The sequence below is a fragment of the Platalea leucorodia genome, assembly GCF_965183815.1.
Source record: "Platalea leucorodia genome assembly, chromosome: 1".
NCBI classification, from domain to species: Eukaryota; Metazoa; Chordata; class Aves; order Pelecaniformes; family Threskiornithidae; genus Platalea; species Platalea leucorodia.
Window position 1 is genome coordinate 42,291,441 of NC_138823.1, and position 25,301 is coordinate 42,316,741.

A 25,301-nucleotide genomic window follows, 5' to 3' on the forward strand; every position below is an offset into this window, starting at 1 on the left:
CAGTGCCTGACTGCCCTTTCGGTGAAGAAATTTTTCCTAATACCCAGCCTAAACTTCCCCCAGCACAACTTGAGGCCGTTTCCTCTCATCCTATCACTTGTTACTTAGGAGAAGAGACCGACCTCACTACAACCTTTCAGGTACTTGTAGAGAGCAATAAGGTCTCCCCTCAGCCTCCTCTTCTCCAAACTAAACAACCCCGGAAATTAAGTGGCAATTTATGCAAACAGCAATTTCCAAGGGAAAGCTCCTTCCCGGCCTGCCGAGCCGTCCTCCGAGCGGCCCCCGGCTCCCGCCCCGGGCCCGGCGGGCGGTGCAGCCCCCGCAGGCAGCAGGGAGCCGCGCTACCAGGGGCGGGCAGGGGCAGCTCCACCAGCACCGCTGCTGCCCAGAAGCAAAAAAAAAAAAACCCCAAACCCAGGCATTTCAGGAGAACCATCAGGCGAAGAGCGGTGTGTGATATCGGGCACGCCCGCGGTAGGAAACGAAGGGATGCCCCCGCCTCTTGCCGGGACAGCCGCTGGGGCACTGCAGGCACAGGACCACGGCCCCGGCCGGCGGGACATGCTCAGTGCGAGCGGCGGGCCCCGCCTCCGCCTGACCCGGATACAGACGGCGCTGCCTCCCCGCCGGCCTGCTGGGGAGCGTGGAGCCGGGCCGGCCCCGCCGCCGCGGCAGCAGAGGGAAGGGAGCGGAGCGGAGCGGAGCGCAGCGCCCCGGCGGCGCCATGGGGCTGTGGTGAGCGCCCGGCCTCGCTGCCTGCCCGCCCTGCCGTGCCTCCCCGCCCGCGGCCATGGCCCCCATGGGGATCCGCCTCTCGCCGCTCGGCATGGCCGTGTTCTGCCTGCTGGGGCTGGGCGTCCTCTACCACCTCTACTCCGGCTTCCTGGCCGGCCGCTTCGCCTTCTTCATGCTGAGCGAGCCGGCGGCCGGCGGGCCCGAGACCCCCCACGGCTCCGCGCCCGCCGGCGCCGTGGACCTGCGGGAGCTGCTGGCCGTGTCCGTCCTGGCCGCCGCCAGGGGCGGGGAGGAGGTGAAGCGGGTCCGCGAGGGCAACGTCCTCAACGCCAAGGCGAAGGGGAAGACGCGGGAGGGGGCCGAGGAGCAGCTGACGAGCGGCGACCTCCTCTCCAACCGCAGGATGTTCTACCTGCTGAAGGGCGCCTTCCCCGCCGTGCAGGTGGGTGCCGGGCTCCCTGCCGTGAGGCGGGGGGCGGCGGGCGGGCTGCTGCGGGGCCGGGCCGCCCCCTCCCCGCTGTAGAGCTCGGGCCTCGGGCCGCTCGTTACCGGCCGCGTAACGGCCTGAGGCGAACCGCCGGGCTCCCGCGCCGCGAGGGCTCGGCCGTTTGCGTGGCGACACGTGTCGCCGCCCCGGTGGGTGACCGCCGACGGGAAACGCTGCCCTGGGCTCGCGTTTTTCCTTCCCCTCTTGCTGGTTGTTGTGGCAGTGCCGCCTCACGCGTGTTGCCGTGGGTGTGGGGCTGCAGGGGAGGGAGCTGGATCATGGATAAGCGAAGCCAGGCGAGGTGAAACTATTCGTTTGAAATGGTATGGACATGGCGGGGGGGAACGCCAAGTCCAAACATTGTGAATTATGCTCTCTCTGGTTAAGGATAACGGTAGTTTCATAGCGCCAATTCTGCGTATGATGCTGAGATTAGCAATGCTGGTATTTTCTTAAATTGTCCTTCTTGCCTGAAGTGGTAGAGAGAGCCAGGAGTGAGGAGAAGGGGTTGAGAATTTGAGGTTTAGGAACATAGTGTTACAATATCGGAGTTCTTAGCTCTTGTGACTTCGAGACAGCAGATAAGCTAATAGCTGTGTCACGTTACGGATCGCTGCCTACGTGGACAAAATGAATTTACCTTTCTTTCAGAGGTGTACACCTCCCTCTGCTCTCATTTGCCTCCGCAATCTGTGTCTGACGCTTGTGGTTGCACCCAAACCAGAACCACGCTTGGAGGCTTTTTGGTTGTTGTCAGCTTGGTTTCCACTTTCGCTTTAGTAAACGGGAACTTCTCTTTAGTCTCTTAATGTTCAATTCCTTAGCTTTTTACAGTCATTTGAAATGGATAGAAAACCCTGAGGTTGGATTTCAAAGATGATGATTGCATGCTTTTCCTGGACAGGTTGAGAGAAAAAGTAGTGTAGTTAAGTTTATTTTTTGGTTAAGTTTAGTTACTACTCAATGAGTTTTCAGCAGCTGTTCTGGGAGTTCCTCGGGGAGGGGTTTAAAGTGTTCTGGAGAACCCAGTGAATATGAAATCTAAAGGAAACACCAAGTTGTTCAATATCTGAAATAGCCTTGGTATGTGATTAATCTTCCTCTACAGAAAGACTGAGATGGTTATGTTCTGAAGATTGCTGGATTGTCTGTCAATGGCAAGCCACCTTCACAGGCCCTACGTTAAAGGAAGAAAAAGCATTGTCCCTTTTTCTCTTTTGCTATTCAGTGTCCACGTGGCTTGGCATTACAGCATACCTGTGTCACTGCCTGAGACCTGTACACTTTTTCCACAGGTGGAGGGACTTTATTAGTTTAGATATAAGAGCTGTCCGTGCTTCTAGAGAAGGCTGGGGGTTCAGTTTGGGCTTGGAGAGCTCAGTGAACTGTGTTGCCTGTTCCGTGTCTGTGGTCATGTGTGTAAACTCCACTCCGGCGCCTGGGATGCATAGCAGTGACAATCTGACTTGCGTGTCTTCCTCTCAGAGGGCGTTAACTTTGAACATCTACTTTTAAAAAACTTCAGTACTGTCTTTTCTTTTCCTTACAGTTGATTTGTGCTGCTAGTCTTTAAAATTAGATGGTACTTTCTAAAGTGTAGATGTGTTCTCAAACACCGTATGAAGACAAAAATGTGTGTGTACATCTGTGGAACTGGAGAAAAATCAGGCATATATATATATTTTTTTCTTTTCTTTTTTCCCTCTCCCACCCCCCTTAGATTGACTGAGCTCAAGCATTGAGGATGACTATGAAGAGTTTGTTTTACAAATCTTTCAGCTGGTCTAGAGTTATTCAATCTGACAGATCAGTTCTGGGAGTACATGATCTGAATAATAACAGCTTATCTCATGCAGTGTTTAAAAAATATCCACTAAGCTGTATATACTGAAAAGACATGCTGTCTCTTAAAGTCTATACTATGATGAAGATGTATTCATACACATTTGTCCAAACCAAAATAAAAACTTTGTTTCACTATATACATGTGGCACTACACACTTCTCAGCTGTGAAGGCAAGGTCTCATCTCAATCTGCAAATCCTTCATGCATACCTTCAGCACAACACGTATAAAACTGCTAGTGTTTCATAGAACAGACCTGCTGCGGTTTTAGTGTATGAGGATTATAGAGGATTTCCTGAGACACCTTTCATGTGCAGCAATATAAGACAGCATCTTATAAGAAGCATCATACTTTATACTTCTAGCCTTATCCCCGTGTACAGAGGGATGCTCCAGAATAAAACACATTTGTGAAGTCAAATAAATCCCCTCTTATTGCTAGACACGATGCTGCTAACAAAAGCTGTCCAACAAAACCTGAAAGAATTCTAAGAGTAAACTTATGCAAAATGCTGATTTACTCACATCATGGAGTCCTTGAGCCTAGCAGGGGTACCTCGACATTTACATTGGTGCCAAATGCTGCAGCCAGGAAAAAAACAAACCAGCACAAAAACTGGGTGCCAAAATATGCCTATAATGCAAAGGAAATGATCCATTAATTATCCTCTAAGAATAGCTGTGGCTCTCCAATGTTTAAATATAACCAGGGGGAGAAGTCATTTGACTGAAATAAACTTCAGTCAGTGAGCAGCCTTGGATTCCCTGTATTCTGCTGCTGGACATAATGAGGGGAAGCATGCAAACAGTCTGCCTGAAGCAGATCTCTCAAGGTGCGATTATTAAGAGAAGATGGAAAAGTTAGGCTTCTCACTTGTGGAAGCTGAAATAAATCTGGAAAGAGTCTTACAAGCTTGGCAGTTGTGATTTATAAAAAAGCTTTCAAAATCTGAAGGGGGAGGGAACATAGAAAATGTTTTGCCTTTGTCTTTTCATTTAAGTAAAGGTGTTGTCTCTGCAGAGGAAGAGGAACTCCACTGCTTACATCACCTGCTCTATTTGATATAAATAGATGCATTTGCATCAGTTCCAGACTTCTCACAGCTAGGTTAGGTAAGACCGAAGAGGAGCAGATCAATTCTATTTTATCACTGTGTAGTAGATTGAATGATGTTGAGTATTGTTGTTATATCCCTCAGTAATAGGCGTGAGAAAGGGGAGGAAGGGGCAAGTCAGTTATTTCTAACTCAAGTATTACCCAGTGTTGTCTGATCACACTCAACATCCAGCAATGAATATTTGCACGCATCTTCTATGAAGTATGTTTGTGCAGTTCATTTTAAAATACATTTCATGCTAAAATATATGCAGTGGTTTCTCTTGATAAAGTCCTCAACTGCAGTTAAAGGCTTGAGGTGTTTACTGCTCCTGCACTACCAGTGTGTTGTCCTCATCTATTTGTTTGTCATGATGAGAACAAGTTAAAGCTCTGATCCAGCTATAATCATCCCCTCTCCTCCTTTTCTTTTTTTTTTTTTTTTTTTATCTTATTTATCTTTTGAGTAACTTCATTGCTTTCCTGGTTGGTTCTCCATGCACCCCCATTTATTCCTTGTGCTAGCACAGTGGTGGTATGAAAAGAAGGACTGGGATGGGAATTGGGTGAGGGGATTAAGGAGATGCTGGAGCCAGCCCTGCTGCTGGGGGAGAGGGAATTGGGGAAGCAGTGTTTCCAAATCCAGTTAGAGACTGGCCAGAAACAGTGATATGTTCTGCCCAGAAGAGCTTCTCTGTTTGAAGAGATGATCTCATGATACTGGGGCTTCAGTAGCATTACCTGGTAAAAGAGCTTCTCTCTCAGCACCACGCATCGGGGTCTTCCATTTTTCTAACACTGCTTGTCCAGGGGTCAGTGTCAGGAGCTTGATATCTGAATGTATCCAAGGTTAAAATGTAAAATAAAGATGACTTAGGAATACCCTGGTTCACTTCACATTATGGACCTACCAACGGCCTGCGTCAGCACATCTGAAGGAGCAGCCCTACTTGCTCACAAAGGCAGGAGTGATGGACAGAGGAAGATGTGTTCCTTAAACTAACACTTTGGCCAAAGTTTCTCTGTCCTCTGACTATGAGAAAACCAATTTAAAGTGACCCACACAATTGTGCTATTTTGCTTCTGCCCTGTACTAGCATTATTTTCACAGAATGCAGACTTCAGTCTTATTTGCCTGAATTAATTCTGCTTTATACTGTCATTTTCAGCTGTTTGGGCTTATTTTTGACCAGTGCATTGATTTATGTTCTGTAGTTGCACCAGCTATATGTCTTGTTTTCTAGTGTAAGTACTGAATAGAAAAATATCCTTTGTTTCTTTTTTTTTTTTTTTTTATTGTGACTGTGGTGGAAATCAAGTCGTCTGCTGTGCCAGTCTTTTTCTTCAACCATCTTTTTATCGGTCTTGCCACTGCCCTGAATCCAAACATTCTTCTCTCTCTTTCGCAGTTAAGACAGATGATAAATACCTCATTTCAAGTTTGTGCATGATAATGCTGGAATCAGCATCAGTGTTTGAAATGGAAAGTTAAGAACATGTCAGTTTTACTTTTAATGAGATTTTCTTCCAAATGAATTCCACTTTTTGAAGATTAATGTCTCCAGCCACTCCTTGTTTTTATCAAGATACCTGAAGTACTTTCTAGGTTTAAACCTGCTGTTTACAAGCTTCTGACCACAGTGCCAACTATCATACTTAGAAAACTGGAATTTCATCTGAGATGGCAAGCTCTGCATCTGATACTGATTTTGTGGGAAAGATAGAGACATTAAAGAAGTAGGTTTAAAAAACAAAATGGTACTTAAACTTCAGAAGGATTTCAGTGCTTTTCTCAGTAAGTTCAGTAATTTATTTGTCTCTTCATGTTGGGAGCATGGCATCCTCAGCTCTTAGGGTTTTTAATAATGTTCTGCTGACCCAGATGATCTTAGCAACTGCCAACAGGTTTCTAAGTACAGCAAAAATTGTGAATGTTAATTGAAATCCCATTAATAGGTGTTGTCTGGAGATGGGTCTCTTAACATGGGTTTTAACTGAAGCTAGATGACTTAAGCTGGCTCTCTACCTAAAATTAAATTAAAGGCTGCAACTTTATGGTAATGAGTTCTGTGATTATCTTTTCAGATGTAATTACAAGTAGTTCATTTGGCTTGTGTGTATACCGGGGGTGTTTAATCCATCAGCTCAGCATCTGAAGATTTGAGTTTCTTGCTGGTGTTGCCACTCACAAACAGCAAAAGTTTTCTCAGTGTTATTTATTGTATTGGTAGACTTCTAATCTGGCCTTATTTGGCTGTTTTCTTAAAATGAAAAGTAGTGTTGCAACTCTCGTGACGAGATAGTCATCCCTTTCTCTTTGCTAGACTTGCATCTGTACAGAACTGTAATGGAGAATTTTGCCAGCTACTGAAACAACTTGTGAGCTAATGACTTTTATTACTTTTCCTGGTTTTAAATTCTAGTTGTTTCAACAGATTAGTGGTGTAAACTGTGTGAATTCCGTGATCCATGCTAATTCCCTCTGTTGCATTCTTGTTTTCACCAACTTCCATGCATCATAAGTCAGTAGAAGCAGAGCTGTCATCTGATACGTCTGTACAATTTATGAAAATCTGTTTGTTTCACTCTGCTTCCTGCTGGCTTAATGACCAAAGCCATGTAATGAGTTTTGATAAGCACTAATCGAGCTTTTTGACATTTGGGCTTGTCCAAATTCTTTGCATATCCTGTCATCTTTTGGCTGGAACTCAGGAAAAAAAGGAGAGCTTAACACCTTTGGAAGAAGGGGCAGGTGACTCAGGAGGACTACAAGGATGTTGTGAGGTTATGCAGGGAGAAGATCAGAAAGGCAAAGGCCCAGCTAGAACTTAAACTGGCCACCGCCGTTAAAGGCAACAAAAAGTGTTTTTACAAATATATCAGCAACAAAAGGAGGGCCAGGGAGAATCTCCCTCCTTTGTTGGATGCAGAAGGTAACCTTGCCACGAAGGATGAGGAGAAGGCTGACGTACTTAATACCTTCTTTGCCTCGGTCTTTAATACTCAGACTGGTCATCGTCGAGTTTTTCAGGCCCCTGAGCTGGGAGATGGAGATAGGATGCAGAGTGAAGCCCCAGTTGTCGAAGAGGTGGCAGTCACTGACCTGCTCCTCCACCTGGAAGCTCACAAGTCCATGGGGCCAGATGGGATCCACCTGAGGATACTGAGGGAGCTGGCAGAGGAGCTGGCCAAGCCACTCTCCGTTATTTACCAGCAGTCCTGGTCAACTGGGGAGGTCCCGGATGACTGGAAGTTAGCAAATGTGACTCCCCTCTACAAGAAGGGTCGGAAGGAGGATCTGGGGAACTACAGGCCTGTCAGCCTGACCTCAGTGCCAGGAAAGGTCATGGAGCAGATCATCTTGAGTGCCATTACGCAGCAAGTGCGGGACAACCGGGGGATCAGGCTCAGCCAGCATGGGCTTTTGAAAGGGAGGTCCTGTTTCACTAACCTGGTCTCCTTCTATGACAAGGTGACCTGCTTAGTGGATGAGGGGAAGGCTGTGGATGTTGTCAAAGGCCTTACTAAAGTCCAAGTAGACATGTCTCCCACAGCATTCTCCTGGAGAAGCTGGCTGCTCGTGGCTTGGATAAGTGCACTCTGCACTGGGTTAAAAAGTGGCTGGACGGCCGAGCCCAGAGAGTGGTGGTGAATGGAGTCAAATCCAGTTGGTGGCCGGTCACGAGTGGTGTTCCCCAGGGCTCTGTGTTGGGGCCGGTCCTGTTCAATATCTTTATTGATGATCTGGATGAGGGGATTGAGTGCACCTGCAGTAAGTTTGCAGATGACACCAAGTTGGGTGGAAGTGTCGATCTGCTGGAGGGTAGGAAGGCTCTGCAGAGGGACCTGGCCAGGCTGGATCATTGGGCCGGGGCCAACTGTATGAGATTCAACAAGGCTCAGTGCCGGGTCCTGCACTTGGGTCACAACAACCCCATGCAACGCTACAGGCTTGGGGAGGAGTGGCTGGAGAGCTGCCTGGCAGAAAAGGACCTGGGGGTGCTGGTAGACAGCTGGCTGAACATGAGCCAGCAGTGTGCTCAGGTGGTCAAGAGGGCCAAAGGCATCCTGGCCTGTATCAGAAATAGTGTGGCCAGCAGGACCAAGGAGGTGATAGTGCCCCTGTACTCAGCACTGGTGAGGCCGCACCTCGAGTACTGTGTTCAGCTTTGGGCCCCTCACTACAAGAAGGACATGGAGGTGCTGGAGTGTGTCCAGAGGAGGGCAACGAAGTTGGTGAAGGGTCTGGAGAGCAAGTCTTATGAGGAGCGGCTGAGGGAATTGGGGTTGTTTAGTCTGGAGAAGAGGAGGCTGAGGGGAGACCTTATTGCTCTCTACAACTACCTGAGAGGAGGTTGTAGTGAGGTGGGGGTCGGTCTCTTCTCCCTAGTAACAGGTGATAGGACAAGAGGAAACAGCCTCAAGCTGCGCCAGGGGAAGTTTAGATTGGATATTAGGAAAAACTTCTTCATCGAAAGGGCAGTCAGGCATTGGAACAGGCTGCCCAGGGAAGTGGTTGAGTCTCCATCCCTGGAGGTATTTAAAAGAAGGGTAGACGTGGTGCTTGAGGACATGGTTTAGTGGTGGACTTGGCAGTGATAGGTTAACAGTTGGACTTGATGATCTTAAGGGTCTTTTCCAACCTTAACGATTCTATGATTCTATCTTGTTCCTGCGTGAAGTGACTTCTTGTTGGCCTTAAAAACAAAGGAAGAGGTAGTTGATAGTAGAGGAGAACTTCTGTCTGTCTGGATTTCTCTGCCTTGAAAAATGCATGCCTTCTTTATCTGTGTTGTGGCATTATTATAGAAGTGTTTGTTGTTTTCATTTCAAATTAATTGCAACATGAGACCAGCATTTTTCATACCTTTTATTATTTTATATATTAATATTTTTTATACCTTTCACATTTGTGTAAAAATATATTTTATATTTTTATTATACTTTATTACCTTTTAACAAGATATTTATATAGAGAACCATGTGATTCAGCAAGGTCGTCTCTATGTTTTCATAACAAAATTTACCCTGCTAAAATTCTTTCTAAATTGGACCCTAGCAAGAAGAACCTTTTTGAAAGCCATGAAGATAATCACCTGTAAAAGCTCATTTTTTCCTTTCTAATATGTTGTGGTAATCTAAGGAGGAGAAGAACCCTTTCAAAAGGAAGCAGCTGGCTTTAAAAATGTCAGTGTATTGAATAAAACTAGAATTTTTGACTCTGCTGGCAAGGCTACTGTTCAAATTGTTTAAAGCTTAAAAGCATTTTAAACTTAAAGGAAGTGATATTTTGATTTCTGATTTTGCATTCTTTTCAGTGTCAAGTAATATAAGCTTTCAGAAAGCAGCGTTTGTTCATGGTGAAATCTGCTACTCGCCACCTCCAAATTCAAAAGTTGGAAGGGAGTGGTCCTGGCTGCAGGTGAACTAAGTCTTGGTGTGAATGTGAGTCCTTCCTTCTGTAGCAGATTTTGAAGCCCTGTTTCATAACCAGGGTAAGTTAGATACTTTCCTCGGTTATTGGAAATACGGTGCTTTGACCGCTTTTTGCTCTCCTGGAGAGTGCTCTCCTGTTGTGCATATTTATACATCCTGACTTGTTGAGTGGGTGTTTACGTTCAGAGGTTTTGGCATCTGATGCCGTCACACAGTTTGTGTACGTACAGATGCTGTGAGAAGATGAGACAGCTTTCACCTCTGATACATTTAAGGGGAAAAAATAGAGAGAAGCTGAGAAAATGGAAAAAAATGAAAAAAACCTAAAACGGTCTGATTGTAGTATAGTGGGCATAAGGGCACATCACTCTTTGGAGCAGTGGGATGGCAGTGATTGGAGGGGCAAGGTGTGAGGCTTGGCCTGTAAGCAGGGGAAAGCCCAAAGGCTGCTGGTTGAACTGCTCTCCTTTGAGTTGTAACATCTCTGAAGCACAGTCAAATAACAGCAAATCAAGTACAGTCCTGTGCAGCCACCTAGCAGGTCAGTATGCCTTTCAAGGTGCATAGTTGGTATCCTCTTACTGGTTGCTCTGGACATTAGTCCAAAGGGTGCATATAGTGATAAAATATCTTCCACTGTCCGCAGGGGACATCTCTCAGTCAGCCAGTAAGAAGGTATCAGAATCATTGTTGGTTTGTTGTTTGTAAATGTTTGCATTTACTTCTTCACTTCTGTCCCTCCGCTCCTTTCCTCCATCTCCTGTCATATGAATACCAGTGGCAAAGTTCAGTTTGAATCTTGGATATGTGTAATGCTTATGTTGCATAATCACTGATGAAGTGGCTGTGTATGTCATGCAGAGTTAGTGCCCTAACAAAACAGAAAAACCAAGTCAAACATCTGTTAATAGTTTGCTAACGTTCCCCTGTGCATGCTATTTTGTCTGGGCCTTCAGGCTTTTCATTTTCATGGTCCCATTCAAATCAATAGACTTACCCATTGAATCATAGAATAGTTTGGGTTGGAAGGGACATTTGAAGGGCATCTAGTCCAATTCCCCCTGCAATGAGCAGGGACATCTTCAACTAGAGCAGGTTGCTCAGAGCCCTTTACCACCTGACCTTGAATGTTTCCAGGGATAAGGCATCTACCACCTCTTTGGGCAACCTGTTCCAATCTCTGTTCTTGAAATTTAATTCATGGAATACTCATATTCATATTCTGACTAATGAATATGACCTTTTGTTGTTACCTAAACTGTGTTTTTGTTTTGTTTTTACCTTGAGTAGCTTAATTAGTATTTCTTCTTTGTAATACAGGTGGGACAGTATTTGTGGTGTTCTCGTTTTGTTTTCTCTTCTAATAAAAGAGCACCGAGATTTGGATTTGAGAGGACTTAATTATCAGATGGGGGCATTGACACTCTGAGGAATAAAGAGCTGTGCTAGCTCATCTTTTTTCAAGATATTGGATTATTTGCATATTAAAATACAAAATGAGTATTGGGATGGATAAGGATGTGGGGAAGGAGGGGGAGTAATAAATGTAAATAAAATTCACATACCACCAAACACTTTCTAAGAAAAGCATTGCATTTTCATGTACTGATGTTTATTTAAAAAAAAAATAATTTATGTGTTTGAACAGAAACTTCTATTTAATTTTTAAACATATTTTTTCATTTTAATTTATCTTTAATGGGTGAATTCAAAGGAAAAACTACAGCTGTGTCCTACTCTTTCAAACCAGGAAAAAGCTTGAGTTTGTTCACCTCACCATGGACAGCTATCTAATATTCACGTAGGTTTGTTGGATGATGAGCTGCCACATAGACATCATGAAGTGCTGGTAGGGAGTAGTCCAACACAGGACAACGAGCCACTGTGAGGTTCCCTGAAGTCTTTACAGGGTTGGAACTGTTGACTGTTTGTTCAGAGCACTGCATTTATCCACATGTATTTGTAGTACACTCCTGAGTTGCTTCCCATGTCCCTGAGCAGATCTGTATTGCAATCCCCAACATGCTGAAGGAGAATGTTTTCTGTGCAATGGGTTTCCGAAGGCTGGGAATGCCTGGGTGTTTTGGAAGGCACACCGTGGGCTGATCCCAGGGTGTTGCTGTTTGACCTCTGCTGCTGGCTCCTGTGAGCAGCATCCCTCATGCATCATGGGAATCCTGCACTTCACAGACTCGTCTCGAGAAAGCTCTGCACTGGTGAGATGCAGCCAGACCGCCTCGTTTATAAAATAATTTTTTTTATTGACCTTTCAGCAGTAGTTCGTTTACTGATTTACATATATTTTGTTAAATCTCTGTGTTTGATGCAGTTCTTTGTGAAGAGGACTTTCCCCTCAGGCATAACTGGGGAAGATTGCTGAAATGTAGTTAAGCTCGGTGTCAGTGGGCAGCTTACAGAACCTCCTGAGATGGGCTTTTACAGTTTACAGCTATTAGGTGGCTAACCTCAAATAGCTATTTGTTTCTGTCTTCTGCTTGCTGTCTCAAGTGCCTGCATGATGGGTTGCTATCTAAATCTGAGTCTTAGGAGTAGGCAAAGTTATGTATAAGATAGCAAGTATGCAAACTTTATAATTATTTACACTAACATAGTGGTTTAATTGACTCAGAGCATCTTGCTGGAACAAGCTCTGCTGTCTGAAATATTTGGTGTTGTGATTGTCTTTCTACCGTAGCTACTCCTAATTTCTGAGTGAAGACTTGGGAATGGAGTCAACTACGTACCCATATCACTACAGAAAAGCTTGAAATGTAAGGTCATAGCCTCTGGAGGCTTCCAGCAAATGAGAATGACAAGTAGGAATGGAGCATCATATTAACACAAAGGCATGTTTTCTGTGTGTATTCTCATGCTTTTTTTTTTTTTTTTTAAAAGAGGTGGGAGGGAAGTAGTTTCCAGTGTTAAGGGTTGGTGATCCTCTCTCAGGCAACTCTGTCTTGCAAAACCTATAATGTAGCTTCCTAACAATAAATAAATTTAATAACTGCATGTGGTGGAATGGCTATGAATTTTTACTTGAACTATGACTTGTGGAGTAGTCGGCCAAGGCTACGGAGTAAATGTTCATACGAATGGAAGAACTAGTGACCCAGTTGTTTTCCACCACCCTCGCCCTCCCTTCAGATAGTTTCAGTCTTTTAATTTTAGCGTACTGTAACAACAGGTTTAACAAGATATTCTTCCTTTTGGGGATTGGTTCCAACCCTTTAACTTTTTTGGAGGCCTCTTCCTTCTGCTGAGGAATTGGTTTTTTTAATGGTGGTGCGTAATATGCTGTAGTGGAACTTAAACTGCCCAGGGGCTGTGTTGAGGCTGCCAAATCTGTGGGACTATCATCTTGACTTTGCAGGACTGTTTTCCCTATGGGCAAACACAATTGTCAGGTTTATTGTACAGTGACAGATGTTTAATTTGTAAATGTCACAGCAACTTCAAGGACTCTGTGTTTGGCATATAATGCTTCAAATACTGGTTTTACGTGAGAAGACAACTATGATGTATGGCTGGAGTTGCTGCAGTTCTGCTTGCTTTCTTTTTTTGAATTCCCTTGGAGAAGATGGCGTTTAACCCTTTGCTAATAATCCGTCACAGTTCAGGTGTGTGATGTCTTTTCTTGTCATGATGTGTGAATTATGTAAAAATCCTGGTGATACACATTCAAATGTGGTCTGATCGTTTGTTCATTTTCATTGTCTTTCAACGTCACTTGCCTGCAACATCTGTAGTAACAAGGTGTTTTAGTCAAGGGGGATTTATCTGTTCTAGCAGGCAGATATCTGAATCTGAGCTAGCAGTCTCGACTCCATGTGTAGCAAGTAAAGGGAAATCAGTGGTTCTAGGTTGTAGACATATTGCATCCCATGTGCACCTACTATTTTGCCTTGACTGGACATCAGAGCTAGTCAGTTTGGCATGCCTTTAAAATTATATTAAAGGAAGCCACCTTTAAAGTTAGCAAGAATAAAAAAAGCTTGTTTTCCTAATATTCTGGAATGTCCTGGAAGTCCAGATTGGTTACACTCAACTTCGGACATATAACTGACACATCTAAGCCATAAGCATCATTGTCCTACTGAGCTATTAGTAGAGCAGTGTGTTTCTGAAGGGTTCACGCAGGCTGAAGCTTGAAAGGCACAGTAGCAATTATTTCCTTTTTATTGGCAGTAGAAGGACCATAGAAATATTAGTCTCCTGATGTAACTGAGGTGCTAAAAGCAAATGGGATGAATTTGTCTAAATTCCTGTTAGCACTACTTATGTCCAGGCACATTGCAGCTCTCCTATAAACCATGTTTGCTGTGGTAGTAAGCTGGTATGGATGGGTTAAGGCAGGTTGATCCATCTTTCCACAGTAGTTTTTCCTGCCAGGTTATGTGATGGTTTGTAACACAAGAAATCATTATATACAGTGTTTTGTGATAACTGCATCTCTTGTGATCCAAAAATATCTTGCTACTGCAGTCACAATGACTTTGTATTGGGTATTGCAGAACATTCTTCCATTCAACAGATTGGGACTGTGTGCTCCGCTGCTGGACCAAACTCTGTTCGGCATACTGAAATGCCCTCTGATCCAGAATAAAATTAATTAAGCTGGGTAGTAAGTGACAGTAGGCTTAAGTGTGATCTTTGGCTGCTGTTTATAAATGTTCTTCAGGGGCCTTCTGGTCCTTAGCCCAACCTACCCTAAAGACAGATATGGAATGCTATTAACTTGTTATAAAATAACATTCATCTGACAGTTGTGTATGGGTTACATCCAGTTGAGCTGCTTAAATTGCTAGTTGTAACTCAATGCCAGAAGCAGGAATATATACTAGGATTCCTACTCCCCCAAGTCATACCACAGTCTGCCAAATATTTGCTGATAAAATATCTGTACATTTCAATCTGCATCTACTGATTTGTATAAATGGAGTATTAGACCCCTACTGTGTTTGTATACCACATGATTCTCCAAAGTCAAATGTTCTGCTTGTAGTCTTCGAAACAACTGCATTTAACTTTTGATTTATAAAAAAACCCTGCGATTCATACTGTGAGAACGCTCCGTAGGAAGAGCTGCAGCCAAAGAAACAGTGTCCCGCTGTGGTGTGGTTTGCAGTAAAATTCTGGATTGTGGTTTTCCATTCCTTGTTGCATGATGGTAATAGCTTGTGAGTTGCTGAAAAATGACTAATTCATGCACTTTTACCTGGAGGTGAAGGGGGAAAGAAAAGATATGAACAAACCTGTAATTTTCCTGAGTGCCACAGTTACTGTATCTGATAAGTTACTTTAACATCTACTTCTGTTGTCTTATCATAGATAAACTCTGAAGAGCGTGTTGATACAGCTGATCAGGAGACAGTCTCTTGGGATCGCAGTATTCCTGAAGACATAAAACAAAAAATACAGCCTAAAGAGGTCCCAGCAGAAAGTGTTACTGTCTGGATTGATCCATTAGATGCTACACAAGAATACACAGGTAGCTGATTCTTGTTGACAAATCATGTGTGTAATTCTGATGTCTGCCTTTTATACTGGAGACAAAATTGTAAGTATTTAAAATAGCATCTCTTGTTAAAGTGTATTATGTCAAAGCTAGTGTGATTTAATTGAACAAATTGTATAAGGAAATCTCTATAGTTATCAGACCGTATGTTGTGGTTTAACCCCAGCTGGCAACTAAGCCCCACACAGCTGTTTGCTCACTCCCCCCCCCGGTTGCATGGGGGAGAGAATCAGAAGACTAAAAGTGAGAAAACTCATGGGTTGAGATAAAGACAGTTTAATGGGTAACGCAAAAGCCGCGCACACAAGCAAAGCAAAGCAAGGAATTCATTCACTACTTCCCATCCGCAGGCAGGTGTTCAGCCATCTACAGGAAAGTAGGGCTCCATCACGCGTAACAGTTACTTGGGAAGACAAATGCCATCACTCCGAACGTTGCCCCCTTCCTTCTTCTCCCCCATTTTATATACTGGGCATGACGCCATACGGTATGGCATAGCCCTTTGGCCAGTCTGGGTCAGCTGTCGTGGCTGTGCTCTCTCCCAGCTTCTTGTGCCCCTGGCAGAGCATGGGAAGCTGAAAAGTCTTGGACTGGTGTAAGCATTACTCAGCAACAACCAAAACATCAATGTGTTATCAACATTATTCTCATTCTAAATCCAAACCACAGCACTATACCAGCTACTAGGAAGAAAATTAACTCTATCCCAGCTGAAACCAGGACACTGTAGCATTTACTTTTATATATGCCAATTCTGAAATGACTTTGGTATTCCTTGCAACTAAGTAATTGCTAAAATAAATGGTAACTGTTCTTTATGAATTCTGCTGGAATTACACATTTCTTTATTTCAGTTATTCCTGTGGCAACACTAAATATCTCAGAATATTTTTTGTTTGTTTATTTAAAGGGAATACTAAGTTAATACCCTATTTAACTTGATATAAAAAAACTTTTGTTACCTGTTTTCAAAAAAGCGTGCATAATTCAATCTTCCCCTTTCTCAAATGTCTTAAGATGCAACATAAACAGTTGAAGGCAACCCAACTAAAATTCTTGCTGATAAGTACTGCAGAACAAACAGAAAAAAGGGGAATTTTTTTTTTTCTGCGAATATTCCATTGATACAATCACCTTTTCAGGTGAATATTCTTTGGTATTTGAAGTATGAGCTTTGAACCAACAGAGGATAGGAGGTGGGGCAGAGAAGGGAGAATATCAGGGCACAGATTTCTATGAAAATACGTGCTGCATAAGACAGAGCTGTTAGCATCTACTGAACAGGAAAAAATTGCTGGAAACCTGAAAAGTCTTTAAAGTCTTTTGAAAACTGCCAGGTTACTTGAAGATATACCAAGTTACATAATTATAAGAGGCAGAATGTAGACTAGTCTTCAAAGAACAACATTTCTGTAATGTCAGGTCTGCTTTCTTTTTGTGTTCTTGGCATCTGGCTGTAAACTTGCTCACTTTCTCATTTTGCCCACAGAGGATCTTCGACAGTATGTCACGACAATGGTTTGCGTGGCTGTAAATGGTAAACCAGTTATAGGAGTGATACACAAGCCATTCTCATCATATACAGGTATCTTTATGCCTTCACATATTTCCAGCATCTTCAGTCATAGTGTTAATTAAAATTTGATGTTTGAGAGAACATCTGTATGAATAAATGAGAAAATAGTACCTGGAGCAATAGAGCACTGCTGTAGGCCTCAGAATTAGAGCTGCAAATGTGTTCTGTGCTAGAAAACCACAAAGGAAAATGCTGCCCTTGTTTAACATAAAAATGATGCATTTGAAACAAACTAACTGAAAATATGTTTAAGAATTAAGATCCCTTCAGTCGGAGTACTTGTAGCAAACCAAAGAAAGTGAAACCCACACATACTGACCAGTCTTAGGTGTGCTGTTCGTCTTTAGCAGAAGAGTATTTTGCTCATTCAGCAGAAGAACTTGGGTCCAAGACATTACACCTAGGAGCTGGTGTTTATTCAGCGGGAATAACAAAGATAGATTAAAGATCTTAATGGCAACTGTTTGTATGTAACAGGCAAGACTGTATAGCATAGCCTTATTGATTATCTGACATGCTTTTAATGCCACAACCCTGAACTAATTAATTCTTTAGTATTAATGATGTATCAGTGAGGATGGCTGCAGGTTTGGCAATGTGTATATGCTCTGAAAGTGTCAAAGTAGTTCAGTATTCATGTCTTACATACTGTCTTATTTGAAACAAGAATTTCTGTTCTCATTTTCCCTTAGGCAATACTGACCTCTAGAGTTGTGAAGTTATGCAGTAGCTCTGGCACAGAAACTAAGACTGAATAAATGTATTTTTGTATTTGTTCTCTTTTTTTTTTTTGCCAGCTGATCGCTCAATATCTTGTGCTAAATATTTTACTGTCTTTAAATATAAACTTCCAGTCGTTTAAGTATGTGCTATACTCCAATATGCTTTAAAAATCTTGGGGTTTGGGGGAAGATATTTTTCTAAGTATCAACATCTATCTGAAGAAATGGGGCTTTTTAGCACTGTAATTTTGAGAATTTATCTCCTTTAATAACAGCAAAGTCTGAAATGTTCAGACATGGCATCAGGTGAGATGCAATGAATTTTGTCGTTATATGTAAAAAGTATTCATTTCCCAAGCTGGAAATACAAATATGTTGTGAGTAGGATTGTTCCTAATGCTACCACACAAATATAAAGCAATAAAGGGCAGTCAGCATTGTTATTACACATAACTCAGTGTGTTGCTATACATTCTGGCCCTCTACTGAGATGAAATTGCTGGTTAGTCTGCTAAGTAAATGTCAAATTAATGGTTAGGGGATGCCACCTACCAAGCTTGGCTTTGAACCTCATGATGATACAAGTGGGAGGTTGTGTATTCTAAATCCAGTGCTCCAAAACACACCATCAAATGTTTTCCTTACTATTACTATCCTCCTGAGCTATTTCCTTCCTTAGCTTTACTATCCTTCTGGACAAAATGACTCAATAACATTTTTGTTATCTGCTTTGAAGGGTAGTAGGGCTTTTTGTTCTTACAAAAAGGTTGTTTGAGGAAATACTGGATCTATTTCTGATGCAGTGATCCTTTTAACTTCGGTGGCTTTCCAATTGCAAATTCTAAATATTACTACTTGGGATTTTTCCCTCTTACTCTGTTGTTTTTGGTTTTTTTTTTTTTTTTTTTTTGGAAGTATCACACAAGAGTAGCCAGGCATAGGATAATGGCATATGCACAAAAGTGTGGGGGGAGAGGGGGGCTGTTTCTCTTTCTTCCGCTTGTGTGTGCATGTGGACATGCACTCCCTCCTTCTGTCAGCCCTAACTTTCTCTTTTCACAGTAGGGAAGGAAATTAAGTCAGAGGCATCAATTGAATTTTCTCAGATAAGTATCCTTTTATCTTTACACTTAACAGAGGTTGTCTTTTGTAAATCTTAGCAGAATTTGTGTTTCTCTTGTAGCCTGGGCAATGGTGGATGGCGGGTCAAATGTAAAACCTCGTTCCTCCTACAATGAGAAAACTCCAAGGATTATTGTATCCCGCTCCCATGCAGGAAAAGTTGAGCAGGTTGCACGGCAGACATTTGGAAATAAGACTGTGATAATCCCGGCTGGTGGAGCAGGTTTGGTTCCTTAAGCATTCTATCCATTTTATTGCTTCCGAATGATTTAACAGGATAGCTGTTATTAGACAAAAGGGTATAACTGTGGCATCTCTTCTTTCTTCTTACCTTTTGTTCTTCACATCCCTAAAAAGCAAGCACTTGACAATGGGGACACAGTTTTTCCTGTGTATAGAAACCTACATGCAAGCTTAGTTCAGGCTTCCAGCTATTCACAAATTAGTACATTAGTGAATCTAAGGCTGGACCAGCAATGTTGTTGTGGTCCTTTCATTGAACACATAGATGTGCATTCACTGAAGGCACCGGTGCCTCCGTGGAGGAAAAAGGGTTCTGTGACCAAATACAGAACCATGAAAGAGAATCTGTTGATTGTTAGTTAACTAGTAGTACATTTAATTGAACAATGTTTTAAGAAAAAGCCATTAAAGTTTGGTACTATTTCTTGCATTTATGTCAAAAGAGAAAACTAGTGTCACTGAAGTCCATTTTTATCTGCCTCATATTCAGTCCAAAGAGGTTTTAGCTTACTTTTTGTAGCCTTTACGCAATATCCTTGTGCGTGTCAGAATGCAAATATGTGGGGCGCTAGTGTGAAGCAATAGCTGTTCTAAAGTCTCAGAAAAGCCATGCAAAATTTGAATTTTATGGAAATGTATCTTTTTGTGTCTTTAATATGGAAAGCAAGAACTCTCTTACAGATTGTTCAGTCAAGAAGATCTTGCATAGGTTCTTGACAATGAATCTAAATGAGTTTTCTTACAATAAAGAAAGTGAAAGTGTAACTGGTTATAGTAGATCTTCTCTAGGGCTTGAGTCTGTATAAGAAGATAAAGAAAGGAACAGTTTAATGAAACAAGGATATTGGTTAAACAGTTGAAAAATTGAAAAAACTCCATTAAAGAAAGAATACTATTTTGAGCAATGACTTTGTACTGCATAATGTATGATAAAGGAGAATACCCTGGGCTGAGTTACTTTATTAAGAGTGGTATATGCATCTTGCATCTATTGTAATAAAAAGTAAGGGGGGGGGGGGGGGGAAGTAGACTTCAGCATAATACAGAGATTGAGAAATAAGTGAGTGAACATATGAGCAAAACTATATTCAAGTTTCTGGTCTTGTTCTTTTAATGTGTCTCTAGTTAAGTCTATGTAGCATATTGGTAAAGTCTGTCTAAAATTGTGTCCCAAATACCCAAGGCTTTAATTGCGGTGCAGTGGAAAAATCTTGCGTGTGTGCATGTGTAGGAGGAGATGTTTCCTTTTTCAAATTTTCTCTACAAGTCAGAGGGCAGACAAAGTTTATTGGTGCCTCTGCCATTATACTGGATGGCATGATATAATTAATGACATCATTTTCCTAAATCATGCATGTGCATATTATTAACACTTACTAGTAGATTTATCCTCTGTGATGAATAGGAAAACTTGGTTTAATTTTTTTTTTCTTTTTACTTCTCACCATTTCTTCTAGGTTATAAAGTGTTGGCCCTCCTTGACGTGGCTGAAAAGAATCAAGAAGAAGCTGACGTGTATATCCATGTCACCTACATTAAGAAGTGGGACATATGTGCTGGAAATGCAGTGTTGAGAGCATTGGGTGGCCATATGACTACCCTGACTGGTGAAGAAATTAGTTACACTGGCTCAGATGGCAATGAGGGAGGACTTATAGCCAGTATCAATATGAACCATAAAGCACTAATTGAAAAACTTCCAGATCTGGAAAAAACATCACACAAATAAACTTGACTGATGGAGAAATATAAATCATGCTTTTGTAGCCTCCGAATGCTCTGTCTGAAGAAGCAGGTGTGAAAACCTGTTGGGAAAGATGCAAAGCAAAGCAGTTTGGTGTGGGTTTGGGGGCTATATCGTGCATTGGGTTTCTTCAGTGGTGGTATTTAAAAAAGAATAAAATAATAATAATCAGAATTAGGAAGGGGACTGACTGCCTCACACTTCAGTTTCCGTGTTTTATTTTTTTCAGACTGTTTTCATGCAGTTCTTATACTCAAGGTGCATATGCGGTATATATTTGTGAACATAGGTGAGCTAAAGAAAAATCCAAATTGATTCATAAAATAGCCTAAGTAGTTCTCACAGGAATTTCTTGCAACCTTTTACATCTTGTTACTGTAGTTGTAGCAACTCCGTAATGAATTAGGTAGGAAAAAAGGTTGATTTGTATAGGCGTCTGATAACTCTGTAAACAATTTAGCAGGAAACATGACCCTGTGTTCTGTATCCCCTGAACAGAAAGCACAAGAAGGTTGACACAAATTTATATGCAGCAACATTTTATCTTTGACAGTGTGGCACTCCTGCTTTTTAAGAGAAAAAAAGAAATGTTCTGTACTATTTTGACTTTTTTCCTGAAGATGTAAACCAGTTTAGTTCAGATGGGTTGTGAATATCAGTGTTTTATTAATCAGTGTAATTATTTACATCTACCTTTTTAAAAGAAGGCAATGTTTCCTTGTATGGTTTTTAACAGTTGCTTCTTGTCCTTGATTTCTGCGTACAGTGTTGAAGATGCATGCTAGATTTTTCTCTAATGTAGGACTTGTTCATCATTTGGTGTTTGTGCCTATATGAGCAGCCTCTTCCTTCAGTACCTGTTTTTTTTTGTTTGTTTCTTTCTTTCCGTTGGACAGAGTCATGGAATGAGTTTAACAGAAATAGTAAGTTGGTTGGTTGCTTCCATTTACAACATGAGATATAAACCAGCAATTTTTCTACAACCCCAGGAATAACTTTCTGTCTTCTTAGGTTAAGGCGTGCTCTTTTCTGCAGAAAGCTCTTGAGCCATCCCAAACAGCTTGTGGTGACTTGGTTTGTGGAAACTTACATAGAGATAGACCATTTGAACTAGAATCTGTTTAAGCAAATTTGAAGAACACGTGGCGCTTGAACTACAGCAGGGTCTGCAAAACTTTACCGAAAAATGTGCTTTGTCAATCCTGTATGCACAGCACAGAACATGGGCCCCTTGATATCAAATGATGATTTATTGCACCTCTAAAATATGTGGACTTCTATCTGTAAAAATGTAACCATCTGTATTGTTGTTCTCTGCATCCCTGAAGGGTTTCAGAAGGTTAAAATGTACCTGTTATTTGAATTATCAGTAGATAAGCTTCCCATCTCTCCTCAAGAAAGCTTCAATTCTTAGTTAATACAGATGTTTTCTGTTCAAAGTTTATTCAGTATAAGCTTAGGCTGTTTAACCAAATTCTTAATTACTTTAATTTTAACTTCTTTCATCATACTGCTGTTCTGATTAAAAAGAGGTTTTTTTTCCTTATGTCAGTACTGGAGCGTGTCTAGGTACCTCTTTTGACTTCTAGCTAACGTTCACATTTCCAAAAGACCTCCTCAGATGTTGCATAACTACAGATACAGATGTTTATTTTGTAAACTTACTGGCAAAGTAGACTGAAGCTTAGTCCTACTAGCCTTTTGGTACGGGTAGTTTTTTTTTAGATAACTGTTTTTCCGAAATTGACACTACTGCTGCTGTTTGAAAATAGCTTTTACACATGTAGATAATACACAAAGCAACTTAACTTCCAATTTTTAAATTTAATAAACTACTATATGCTATGACAAATAAGTGAATATGCCCTTTTTGAAAAGGGGCTGATCTATTTTGAAAAACTTGTTGAGCTTCCAAACCTCAGTGAAGAATAAAAATCCAGATATTTATCAAGGCTTTAGTAATATTTTACAAAAAGACTGCAGCTTTTTGTCCTTCAGGCTGATTGAAATGACTAAAAGCCTAATAAAAAAAGCAGCTCTTTTCTGTATTAGTTAAAGAACATGGATTAAAATTTAAATATGAGAAATAGCCATAGTTAGCCTAGTATAAAAACCTAATTGTGTCACAGAGGTTGAATGCACAATATTTAAACAGGCAATTAAGACAATGTCTGTGGCAGGTTGTGGTTTTACATTCAGGTTGAAATCATGTGTAAACTTACCTTGTGAAAATGTGACTGCTTTTCTTTTGGGTACGATTCTATCACTTTCTTGCATAAGCTGTGATCAGACTTAGCTTCTGTATGAGAAATGTAAAATAAGATGTTACATATCATACAAGGGCTTACTTGCATCTTAGTTGAAGGTATAGAGCAGTAAACAGAAGTATTTGCCTAAATTATTTTTCCTTAGGAAGATAAGACACAAATAAGAGCTTCAGCCCTGCTTTCCTTCCTCCCAGATGCTGGCTAAAACACCTAGTCTTCCATTAGGAAGACATACGCTTGTTTAGACCCATTTAGATCCTCAGTTGCTTTGTTGCAATGGATCACAGTGTTCGGTACCTTTCACAGTGGACCCTTACTGGCCCAATCTCACTTCTTGTGAAAATGAAGAAAAGGTGAGAGTGAGGTGCTCAGTTAATTGCTTCTGGTACAGCCTGAGCTCATACAGCTTTCCCCCAGCCAAGGCCTAAGGTAGTGCTTGGGGTCTCCCAGTCTAGTTTACAGAGGAGCTGCTTTGATATGAGAATAGGTAAGCACCTGGTGAATATCAGTTTCTGATGCCATTTTACAATAAATGCAACTCTTAGGCAGACCAGCAAGTATTTAAAAGTGCTTGCTTAGTGCACGTGTGCCACTGCACTTTGATATTTGTTTGTATAATGTTAAGACTCAGTATATCCTATTTCTTTGACTATGTTTACACTCCATTCTAAAACATTTTGCTATTCTGGCTTAAATATTTGTTTGCTCTCAGCTGTGTGGATGTGACTTAAGCTTATGCCCAGAGTGTTAGGAAATCATACCGTACCCATGTCTCACTGCTGGGCTAGAACATTGTTCTTTACAATCTAGCCTTTTCCACATGAAACTGTCATACCATTTTTGGGGATGCTGCTTAAAACAATTGCACGGTGTAGGTGGGTCCTACAAAAGTATGTCTTTTCTAAAAATTTTAATTAAAAAAAAATCATGGCATCATTCTAGCTCCAAACAAGGAAAGTAAGAGAATATATTGGTTTAGCATTGGTTCTCTAATGGTGGATTTTTTGAGTGGCTATTATGATTAAGGTAATTGCAAGTGAAATTATTCTAAAGCTGTATGTATTTTTCATTCTGCTAAAAAGAGTGGATGGTAGCATAAATGATACCTTGTACTGTACTAAGAGTCCTAACTTTGATTCCTTGAACGAATGTTTTCTAAATAAATGGACACAGAAATAAAAGGGTTGAATATTGTACTTAACTGGTTTCAAGTTTAACCTGTTTGCCAGCCTTTTACAGATGGACTTATATAAGAGCTGTTTGTTCTGATCTACATAGAATGTAATAATAATTAAATTATTTAGCAGAGATGGCTTACTGGGATGGTGAATTAACCATATAGGTGAAGCTGCAAAGTCATCTAGTGATGCTGTTTCATATATTTGCTTTTACTTCACAGTAAATGCCTTGAGTGGACAGGTTTTGTAATTGGTTTCAGGTGTGAGAAGAGTTTTTTTTTTTTTAAATGGCCAGTGGTTGGAGATCAGGGGCATGGAGGGGAGTCAGCACTGGAATTCATATCTGCTTTTTTGTTTATAAACAAATGTACCCCAACATCATTGTAGCATCCTGTCATCTGTTGTAGTTGTACAACAGTGGTACAATACTGTATACTCCTGGTTTAATAGTGTAAAACACTGAGTCCGCCATCTGCCAGAGCAGCACAGTGAGAAGTGACTGAGTGTTGTGCTGGGCCTCATCTGTGTTAACGCCAACCGAGGCTGGATGCTTCGTTGTCTCATGGATGTTGTTCCAGTTGCAGTTTCTCTGATGGCAAAACTGCTTTTGTAGGCTACTGTCTCCCCAGTTACGCCCAACCCCTTTGTGGATCTGTTTTCTAAAGAGAACCAGAGAGGAAAGAAGCAGATGGCTGTGCTGGAGAAATTGTAACAGAGAATGCTGGTTTCCATTTCTTGATTTAAGTTGCATTGATAGTTTTATTTATCTTGTCCTTCAGGGGTTAGATAACCATACGGTTAAGATTTAATGGACCACAGATAGATGCCTGTGTGATTTTAAGCCCAAGCAGGATGAGGGCAGGGGAGACTGCCTCTAACCAAGGAGAGCCTGGATGGATGGCTCCCTGTCAGGCCATTCATGCTGAGCCTTTTGTCAGTGCTTTGTTGTAGATACTTAGGCCCTTTCACACAAACAATTACAGATTTGACTTTGCCAAAATACCATTCATAGTCTATCTCCTGACCTCCTATCCTCCGTGATAAAACTGCGCTATATCCACTTCGCTCTAATGTAACTCCCTGAGACAAGACTGTGGTAACTCTGAGGACTCGAAGATTGCTTGACTTGAACCGCATCTTCTGTATGACAGCTCTTACAATGAAGTGCTAGCACCTGCTGCGAGTGTCTTCCCACCCCACAAGCAGGTCATGCCACTCACGGGTCATGTCGCGAAGCTGTTGAAGCCTTATACTTCATGGTTTTCAGATGCCACACCAGCTCTTTCAGCCCTCCTGAGAGGGGTTCAGAAGTGCTCATCCAGTTTCTTTCCA

The 25,301-nt window shown here is 41.8% G+C and overlaps 1 protein-coding gene across 1 annotated transcript; it reads left to right on the forward strand.

Moving 5' to 3' along the window:
* Nucleotides 1–625: 625 nt before the first annotated feature.
* On the forward strand, nt 626–21,520 carry BPNT2 (3'(2'), 5'-bisphosphate nucleotidase 2). The gene is made up of 5 exons (XM_082309529.1): nt 626–1,180; nt 14,931–15,090; nt 16,607–16,702; nt 18,599–18,760; nt 20,238–21,520. Exons 1-5 carry the CDS (start codon nt 794–796, stop codon nt 20,507–20,509), a joined length of 1,077 nt encoding a protein of 358 aa, XP_082165655.1. The 5' UTR covers nt 626–793; the 3' UTR covers nt 20,510–21,520.
* The last annotated feature ends 3,781 nt before the right edge of the window (nt 21,521–25,301 follow it).

Bases quoted from the DNA above. Each gene is read 5' to 3' on its own strand.
- BPNT2 (XM_082309529.1), top strand. From the start codon at position 794: ATGGCCCCCATGGGGATCCGCCTCTCGCCGCTCGGCATGGCCGTGTTC. The intron at 16,703-18,598 runs GTATCTTTATGC...TTTCTCTTGTAG, and splicing joins GCCATTCTCATCATATACAG to CCTGGGCAATGGTGGATGGC. The intron at 18,761-20,237 runs GTTTGGTTCCTT...CATTTCTTCTAG, and splicing joins AATCCCGGCTGGTGGAGCAG to GTTATAAAGTGTTGGCCCTC.